The 10,000-nt window shown below is 45.8% G+C and overlaps 2 protein-coding genes across 2 annotated transcripts in view; both read right to left on the reverse strand.

Moving 5' to 3' along the window:
* The window catches only part of LOC144065890 (uncharacterized), a 4,616-nt gene extending 901 nt beyond the window's left edge, over nt 1-3,715 (reverse strand). Inside the window, exons 1-2 of the mRNA XM_077589117.1 lie at nt 3,471-3,715; nt 1-2,054 (exon numbers count right to left, since the gene is read on the reverse strand). The exon at nt 1-2,054 is cut by the window's left edge and continues 901 nt beyond it. Coding sequence (XP_077445243.1) covers nt 157-2,054; nt 3,471-3,582 — 2,010 coding nt within the window. The 5' untranslated portion in view covers nt 3,583-3,715 and the 3' untranslated portion in view covers nt 1-156. The remainder of the gene's footprint in view (nt 2,055-3,470) is intronic.
* LOC144065871 (uncharacterized) overlaps nt 1-10,000 on the reverse strand; it is a 120,575-nt gene that overhangs the window by 67,708 nt on the left and 42,867 nt on the right. The window lies entirely within an intron of this gene.

A 10,000-nucleotide genomic window follows, 5' to 3' on the forward strand; every position in this document is an offset into this window, starting at 1 on the left:
TGTGGGTTCTTATGTGGGTTTTTATCGTTCCCTTATCTGTAAATGTTTTACCACAAACTGAACACGAAAATGGTTTTTCCCCAGCGTGGATACTTGTTTTTGGAAATCTTGCATTTGAGAAAAGGCTTTACCGCAAACTGCACACGAGAATGGTTTTTAAACTGTGTGTGTTCTTGCATGACTAATTAAGCTTCCCTTCCGTGTGAATCTTTGACCACAAACTGAACACGAAAATGTTTTCTCACCAGTGTGTGTTCTTGCATGAACTGTTAAGTTTCCCTTCTGTGTGAATGTTTGACCACAAACTGAACACGCAAATGGTTTTTCACCAGTGTGGGTTCTTGTGTGTATTTGTAAAACTGTCTCATGAGAAAAGGCTTTACCACAAACTGCACACGAAAATGGTTTTTCACCAGTGTGGGTTCTTGTGTGTTTTTTTAAGCTTCTTTTCTCTTTAAATCTTTTACCACAAACTGAACACGAAAATGGTTTGTCACCTGTGTGTGTTCTTGCATGACTAATTAAGTGATCCTTCCGTGTGAATGTTTGACCACAAAGTGAACACAAAAATGGTTTTTCACCAGTGTGTGTTCTTGTGTGTATTTTTAAGTTATACTGTAGAGAAAAGGCTTTACCGCAAACTGAACACGAGAATGGTTCTTCACCTGTGTGGGTTCTTGTGTGTATTTTTAAGCTTCCTTTCTCTGTAAATCTTTTACCGCAAACTGAACACGAAAATGGTTTTTCACCAGTGTGGGTTCTTGTCTGTATTTTTAAGCTTCCTTTCTCTGTAAATCTTTTACCGCAAACTGAACACGAAAATGGTTTTTCACCAGTGTGTGTTCTTGTGTGTATTTTTAAGTTATGCTGTAGAGAAAAGGCTTTACCGCAAACTGAACACGCAAATGGTTCTTCACCTGTGTGGGTTCTTGTGTGCATTTTTAAGGTTTGCTTGTGTGTAAATCTTTGACCACAAACTGAACACGAAAATGGTTTTTCACCAGTGTGGGTTCTTGTGTGTATTTTTAAGCTTCCTTTCTCTGTAAATCTTTTACCGCAAACTGAACACGAAAATGGTTTTTCACCAGTGTGGGTTCTTGTGTGTATTTTTAAGCTTCCTTTCTCTGTAAATCTTTGACCACAAACTGAACACGAAAATGGTTTGTCACCTGTGTGTGTTCTTGCATGACTAATTAAGTGATCCTTCTGTGTGAATGTTTGACCACAAACTGAACACGAAAATGGTTTTTCACCAGTGTGGGTTCTTGTGTGTATTTTTAAGCTTCCTTTCTCTGTAAATCTTTTACCGCAAACTGAACACGAAAATGGTTTTTCACCAGTGTGGGTTCTTGTGTGTTTTTTTAAGATCCCTTTCTCTTTAAATCTTTTACCACAAACTGTACACGAAAATGGTTTGTCACCTGTGTGTGTTCTTGCATGACTAATTAAGTTTCCCTTGTGTGTAAATGTTTTACCACAAACTGTACATGATAAGGGTTTCTCCCCAGTGTGGCTCCTCATATGTGCTTTCAAAGTAGACTTTTTCCCAAAGGTTTTTCCACACTGAGAGCATTTCCAGAGTTTGCCGTCCTGAAGACCTTCATTGTCATAAAGCAAGTCTTCGGTATCTGATAACGGAGCAATTAAATTGTCTGCTTGCTCTTCTGCTGAGCTGCCGTTCGGAGTCTCCGCCCCTCTGCCGGCCACGCCCAGATCATCTTCACTCTTGAAAGGCTCACCAGTTGACACGGTGACATCTTCTTCCTCCTTTTTGATTTGCTGTTGAGGGAACTCTGGCTCCTCCTCTTTAATTTGGGGTAACTTTAAGGTGTGTGCAGGCTCCGCCCCTCTGCTGGTCACGCCCAGATCCTCTTCTCTCTTCAGGAATTCACCAAGTGACCAGGTGACATCATCTTCCTCCTTGATTGGAAGTCGCTCGTCTCTCATTTGTTGTTGAGAGAACTCTGGCTCCTCCCCTTTGATTTGGGGGAGCTCGAGTTCCTTTTTAAGGCCAGCAGATTTTTTCCCATCAGGACCAAGATATTCTCTGAAACCTGCAAAGACACAAAAATAAATGATATGTTTCATAATCTGTCTATCTAACGAGAAGTCCTTTAGGTTAGACTGGGAATGTAAAGTCTTATACTTATACCGGTGGTGGTTAGACTGGGAATGTAAAGTCTTATACTTATATCGGCGGTGGCTAGGCTCGTAAAATGACATTAACTTGAAATTTAACTGAAATCAACTCAAATGACTATACACATCCACACATATTTGACCACCCAGAACCATCTCAATAAGCTCGTATCTCCAATTTGTCTCATATCTCAAGGAAAAAAAATGCTCGGAATTTAGCTCGTATCTCCAATTTGTCTCATATCTCAAGGAAAAAAAATGCTTGGAATTTAGCTCGTTTCCCAAATTTCCCGTAAATTGGGACACTCGTATGTCAATGTATTCCTGTAATATGCTGGCTGCCACAGCAAATGTTCAATTATTTACGTAATAATTAAAGCACTTGCGGGTGACCCACATTGTAATCAACAGTTTGAGGAAAACAGAGTTCACCTTCAAAATTAAAGTACAATTAAGAGCACACCTACACATTTCAATGTTTAAAAATGTTTTGTTTTATTAAACCCAAAGGATTCTTTAATCTCATCTCATTTTCTGAACCGCTTTATCCTCATCAGAGTCGGGGTGGGGGGGCGCTGGAGCCTATCCCAGCTAACTTTGGGCCAGAGGCGGGGGGGGGGGGGGGGGGGGGGCGGATACCCAGAATTGTTGGCCAGCCAATCGCAGGGCACAACAAGACAGACAACCATTCACGCTCATACTTAGGAGCAATTTAGTGTGTCCAATCAGCCTACCATGTCTTTACAATGTGGGAGGAAGCCGGAGTACCTGGAGAAAACCCGCACGCGTCAAAATAAAAAGGTAATTTTTTTAATTTAAAAAAAAGCCTTTCTATAAATGGTCATTTTTTAAAGAAACTGATACTTTACTATACATGGTCTTTTTTATTATTAAAAAAAGCCTTACTATGCAAGTCTTTGGAGTGTGGGAGGAAACCGGAGTACCTGGAGGAAACCCACACAGGCCTGGAAAGAACATGCAAACTCCACACAGGTGGACTTGACCTGGATTTGAACCTAGGACCCGAGAGCTGTGAGGCCGATGCGCTAACCACTCGCTCCTCTGGGCCGGTTTTCACATTTTTATGAATTTATAATTTAAAAAAAAATTCCAGTGCTGAGTCCTAGTAGCAAGCGGAAGACATGGGAGTTGCTTCCGCTTGAAAATTTATTTAAAAAATAAACATTTTCCCCAGAAAAATCCGTGATGTAGTGAAATGCTGAGGGATTACTGTACTTGAATATGCAATTGCAGCGCACAAAAAAGCACTTCTACAATTACCATTAAGCCTTAATGATGAAGGGAATATATAGATATAAAAATGGACCCACCTTCCATTCTGTGAAGGACAACTTTTGCATGGATTATTTTGCAAAATGTCGAGTTTTCCTCGTGGAACTTTGCTGCTCTTTTCCCACACGTAAATTCTGATGGAGACGCCATTGATAGCTGCTAACTAGGCTAAGTTAAAGAGGGCGCAAAGCTTCAAAGTTCTTCGACGACTTTAAGAGTTGATCCTTTTATATATGCTAACAGGCTGAGCTAAAGTAGGCCGCAAAACTTCAACGAGGCCTTGAAAATGATTTTGGCTGATATTTAAGGTCATAAAGTAGCTTATGCTAGACACGTCGGGGACCCATAGGTTAAGCTAGGTGGCGAAAACTGCGCACGCGCGGTGGTTGCGTCACTTCCTTCGATTTATAAATGTAAGAGAGTCGGAAATAGGAAATAATTAATCTTCAAATGTTCTGACGTGTGGTTTGAGCAATAAATGTTTGCGCGGGTTTTAATTAAATTGAAAATTAAATTAAACAAATAACTTGAAGATTGCGTCTCAAAAGGAGGCGTCGCAAAACGCGCATGCGCAGAGAAAAATCGTCATTGATAATGGAGCTGTTGCTGTTTCGCCGATTGGCATCACGGGAGAAGTAGTTCTTCAATGAAACGGTTTGAACTCGCAGGAATCAGTCTCTTATTTAGGTAACGCTCCCTCGTGGTCAGGAGAAAATTTGTTTAATTTTAATTTCAGTATTCGTGGACATTATACACAATAATTAAGACACTGTCAATCACAAGTTATCGAAGAAGCGCAGAAATTATATCAGAAAATTTGCAATTTCTCAAAGGTGTCTTAAACCCAAAAGGAAATGTTTCCCTCAATCTGGACCAACCACTAGATGTGAATCATATTTCTTGATTTTCCCATTTTTAACGAATATTTGCAATTTTTTCATCCTTATTTTTTCTTTTTGTGTTTTAGTTAAATGAGTATTTAGTAAAATGTAAAAATAACTATATAAAAATGTTTTCTGTTTTCCACTTTAATTTTGAACATAAAAACATATTTCGTTTCCTTTTGAAATTAAATGATTAAAAGACATCTTCCCTCAGTAAGAAAAAAGCAAAAATAAACATGGTTTTAGATCTATAAAAAATGTAAAATGCAAGGCTTGTCATTCAGTTCTTTGTTCATTTGGAATTAATAGGTAATGAAGCTATAATTTAAATTGTGCCATACTGTTTGGACCGAGTGCACTTTCCCCCAGTCTTCCTGTCGGGGCCAGTCAATTGTCTTCATAACTATGGACTGAACAGGACAACAAGTTCCAGGCCAGACGGATGATCTACAACAGGGGTCTCAAACTCGCGGCCCGCGGGCCAACTGCGGCCCTCGGGACGATAATTTGCGGCCCCCGTCTTAATATGAAAGATTAATGTTTGTGCGGCCCGCAAGATTGATATGAATGACACTTGTTGTGTTCGGAGCTGAATGAACCAATCACGGTGAGGTATACGGCTCTGGAGGGCGGGACATCGGCCGGGCTGTCCAGTGCCTCGCTCACTCACTCATTCATTCCTCCAATCAGCTGGGCGAAGGAGAAGCCGTGAAGCTGATCACTCCGCTCGGCGCGCACACTCCTCCGCTGCTCTCAGCATAGAACTGAATGAGACGCTATGATCCGTGATCCAGCCTGTGTCAGTGTAGCCATCTCCGCGAGTGAAACGGAGAAACGGAGAGCGAAAGGGCGCATGCGCCACAAACCCGCGCGACTGAAAGTGAAAGATCAACCCGAGACTCATTCCAAGTGGAAAAACATATTACACTGTAATAATTACAGAGCCCCAGAGATGTCTCTTTCAAAGCCTGCCGTGAAGAGAAAGGTCGGTGATGAGCACAGACAGTTTCAAGAAAAGTGGGGAGTGCAATATTTCTTTGTTGAACACAGGGGCACCCCGACGTGTCTCATTTACACTGAAAAAGTTGCGGTGCACAAGGAATACAATTTGAAACGTAATTGTACTACGAGACATGCTGAGGGGTACGAAAAATACCAGGGAGATGAGAGAGCCAACCAGGTTGCCAGTCTTAAAACACGTCTTCTGAGGCAACAGGATCTCTTCAAGAAGGCTACCAAAGACAGTAATGCAGCAGTCAAAGCTAGCTACGCCGTTTGTGAGTTGATTGATCCTGTGCTAAGTGATCCCAAATGGCTCATGGACTTGGCTTTTCTTGTTGATATCACACATGAGCTTAATGTACTGAACAAGAAGCTACAAGGCCAGGGGCAACTTGTCAGTGCTGCCTATGACAACGTGAGAGCATTCTGCACTAAACTTGTGTTATGGAAAGCCCAGCTCTCTCAGACAAACCTTTGCCATTTCCCAGCATGCAAGGCTCTCGTGGATGCAGGCACACCATTCAGTGGTGAGAAGTATGTGTAGGCCATTTCGAAGCTACAGGAGGAATTTGATCACAGATTTGCAGACTTCAAGACACACAAAGCCACATTTCAAATTTTTGCGGACCCCTTCTCCTTTGATGTGCAAGATGCCCCTCCTGAGCTTCAAATGGAGCTCATTGACCTGCAGTGCAACTCTGCACTCAAAGCCAAGTTCAGGGAGGTGAGTGGAGAAGCAGACAAGCTTGGGCAATTTTTGAGAGAGTTGACCCCCAGCTTCCCTGAACTTTCCCGAAGGTTCAAGCGGACCATGTGCCTTTTTGGGAGCACATACTTGTGTGAGAAGCTCTTCTCCACCTTGAACTTCAATAAGTCCAAGTACAGGTCCAGACTTACTGATGAGCATCTTCAAGCTCTACTGAGGGTCTCCACTGCTTCCTCCCTCAAGCCAAATGTGACTATGTGAGAAGAAGCGCTGCCAGGTCTCTAGCAGCAAGGAGTAAGCAAGAGAAGCCGTGTTCAGAATATTTTATGTTCAATGTTCCATTCAAGTTCAGAAAGTTAAAGGTTAAAGAGCTGTTAATACAGACATTTGAAACGGAATAAAAATAATTCATTTTCTCTACTTGGGCAGCCAGTGTATATCTCTCATTATTATTATTTTATTTTTGTATTACTGATTGATTGATTTTTTATTCATCTTTAAGTTAATTGATCTAATTCATTATTTTTTGTAAATAAATAAAGATATTTGATAACGTTGGAATGTTTTATCAGCGCTTTTCTTGTGGAAATCCTGATGCGGCCCAGTCTCACCCAGACTTGGCCTCTAGCGGCCCCCAGGTAAATTGAGTTTGAGACCCCTGGCGTAGAGGTTCTTTCGTTTGTCGGCGTGGATGTGGTGGCTTCGTGTCGCTTGCCGGATGGCAGCTTTTGCTGTCGCAAAGTGTCGTGGTGCACCGCCTTGTTCCATGCCGCCTCCTGCAGCGGCTAGTTGGTCGGCGCTCTCATTGCCCGGGACACCGCAGTGGCTTGGGACCCATAGTACTTCCACCGCCACTTGTTTATCTTCGAGGGTAGTCAGGAGTTCTCTGATTGAGGCCTCGGTGGTGGTTTTCAGTTTGAACTCATGTTCCATGGTCTGCAGCCTCTGATGGGAGGAGAGGCTGTCTGTCACCAAGCGGATTGGGGCCCCTGGCTCACACCTTTCGGTGGCCATCTTTAGCGCCGCTTCGGTCGCAATCATCTCAGCTTGGAAGGAGGAGGTCCAGCTTCCAGCGGGTAGGCTTTGCTCCCACGTTTCCCCTGATTCCCTGTGAATCATCAGGACTCCGGCACCTCCGGCAGTATTACCAGTTCGCGCCAAGCCGTCAGTGAAGCAGGTCAGTTGGAAGACGTCTGCATCTTTGTTGAGAGCGCTGACGGTGGCTGCGTAGTTGTCTTCGGGTTGCTGGTATCTGCCTTCAGCCGCTTTGGCAAAGGTCATGGCGGTGGACTCTTCCCATGGTGCTCTCAGTTGGGGAAAAGGGTCCTGGTCACCCTGTGCATTGACGAACACCGTCGCCCATCTGTCGCGTGCGTGGTCGCGCCAGTCGGTCTTCTTAGTTCGCCTTGTCGGGTGCCTCTCCGCCACCAGTCGTCGCGGGTTGTCGTCTGGAACGTGTAGAGACTTGTCGTATGCGTAGATTGCTAGCTGAGTGGCTCGTGTTTTGATAGACGGCAGATAACTCTCAATGATGACTGCATCAGATGGTGTCGTCTTCAGAAGGCCAGTTATGGCTCGAGCAGCATATCTTTGCGAGGTTTCAAGCTTCTCCAGGTTGGTGGGGGAGATCCAGGGGATCCAGGCTGGCGCCGCGTACTCTGCTACCGTACTGACTGTGGCAATGTAGGTGTTCCGAAGGGTTGCCTTGTCATAGCCCCAGTCAGTGTGTGCTAGTTTGCGGATTGCCCGAGCTCTGGTCGCCATTTTGCGCGCGACTGTTTCGGTATATTTGGTGAAGGTCAGTTGACGATCATAGGTGACTCCGAGGAATGTGGGTGTTGGATTGTGGTGCATCGGTTGTTGAAGGATGCTCAGCGTAGGCTGCCACTTCGCCTCGTGTGAGTTTGTGGAGAAGAAAGTACACTCACACTTGGATACATTTAAGGTAAGTTTCCACCTCTTGCTCCACCCGACTATGGCATCTATCGCAGTTTGAAGTTGTTCTTGGGCAGTCTCCAGTTGCGGCGCTTGGGTGTAACATGCCACGTCATCTGCAAAGAGGCTGCTGTGTACGCCACTGGGCAGGGTCTTCGTGAGGTCATTCACGTATATCAAGAAGAGTATTGGCGAGATGACCGACCCTTGTGGTACCCCCTGGCGAAAGATCCCAATCTTACTTCTCTGTCCGCCGAATGTGACAAAGTTGACTCGGTTGGATAGCCAGCTCTGCACCCACCTGACAACGGTGTGTGGTAGCCCCACTTGGATCATTTTCCAGAGTAGGGCATCCCGCCAAACCTTGTCATATGCCTTGCTGAAATTGAACAGCGCCAGCATCGTTCTTTGCATTGGCTTGGCCTGGAAACCGTCGCTGATTGTTTGTGAAAGTCGTAGGAGTTGGTCTTCAGTGCTCCTTTGCGGCCGGAAACCGGATTGCTCTGGTGTCAGGAGCCCTTCTCTTTCCAGGTGGTAGATCAATCTGTTAGTCACCATACGTTCCATAACCTTTCCCATTGCTGAGGTTAGGCTGATTGGTCTGTACGATGACACGGCCTGCGGGTCTTTCCCCCGTTTGAGGATTGGTCGGATGTCCGCCGTTCTCCAGGCCTGCGGTGTGTTGGACTCTGACCACGACTTATTGAAGGTTTGGAGGAGAATGTTTGACGCTGTGGGTCCAAGATGGTGGAGGAATTTGGGGTGCATCTGGTCCGGGCCCGGTGATTTGGACGGATTCAGCATCGCTATTGCAGTGTGCAGGTCCTTCATCATGAGGGCTGCGCTCAAGACATTTTCTGCAGTTGGTTTCCGGAGCTCGATGTTGGTTGCTCTTTTCGCCCATCTGTCTTCCTTTCGGATGTCGAGCTTGCTAGCGGCCTGATACGCGCCTTTGAAGGCATTTGCTTTGCTCAGAGCCGAGACCGGGGTTGCCCGTCAACCATAAGGATCTTGTCTTTCGACTCCCCCTGTCCCTCTTCCAGATTTCGAAGTAGGCTCCACTTGTCTGCTGTCCCCTTTGCCTCCAAGACTTTGCGATTCCAGATTCCTAGTTTCCTCTCGCGTATTTTCACTGCGACATCGTTTTTGGCTAGGTGGTATTCATCAGAATGGAGATGCCGGTCTCGTTTCAGGGCGTCGCGGCGACGGATTGCTCCATCTACTTCGGCTCCCATCCATGGTCCACCGCCTTGTCCAACCTTCTTCAGGCCGATGTTAGCATACGCCGCCTCCAGGATGGCTGTTTCCAGCCGCTGTGCGTCTTGTTTGACGGAGGTGTGCTCGAGGTAGTTCCTTAGTTTCTCCTCAATTGCGTCTGTGAATCCTATCCAGTTTGCTCCTTTCCAGTTCCACACTAGTCTGCCCTCTTGCACTCTGGCCGGCACTGAGTGAGTTACTGTCAGGGGGATGGGAGGTGGTCGGAGGCAAGTGTCTCGAGGGTTGTCCAGGAGAAATGTTGTTGGCGCGCTTCAGGGACGATGGTGATGTCTGGGGCTGATTTGCTGCCGTTCCCAGGGTCCACCCTTGTGTGCCTTCCGTCATTGATCGGTACCTCCCCTACGTCCAGGAGGCTTTCTGTGAGATTGCGACCTCTTTCATCCTGGCGGGCATTAGTATCCCAGAGCATCTCATGGGCATTGAAGTCTCCCAGGAGGATCTCGTTCCCACCAAGCTCGATCTTCAGATCCGTGCACCTGTTTGCTTCATCCGGCCAAGCTGATGACTGGACTGGTGGCACGTAGACATTGGAGATTTTTAGGGCTGGGCCCTTTCCTGCAGGGATTTCAACCGTTAGTCCGTCCGTTCCTGGGTTAAGGTCTCGCAAGGCCGTATCTCCGAGGCGGTACGGGATTAGGGTTCGGATGAAAGTCACCACTCCTCCTCCCCTCTGTAACCCTTGGACCATTCGATCTCTGCAAATAGCGGTGTAGTTCCGAATTCTTGGGAGCTTATCCGTTGTCTTGAGCTTGCTTTCTTGGAT

Source organism: Stigmatopora argus, chromosome 20, assembly GCF_051989625.1.
Source record: "Stigmatopora argus isolate UIUO_Sarg chromosome 20, RoL_Sarg_1.0, whole genome shotgun sequence".
NCBI lineage: Eukaryota > Metazoa > Chordata > Actinopteri > Syngnathiformes > Syngnathidae > Stigmatopora > Stigmatopora argus.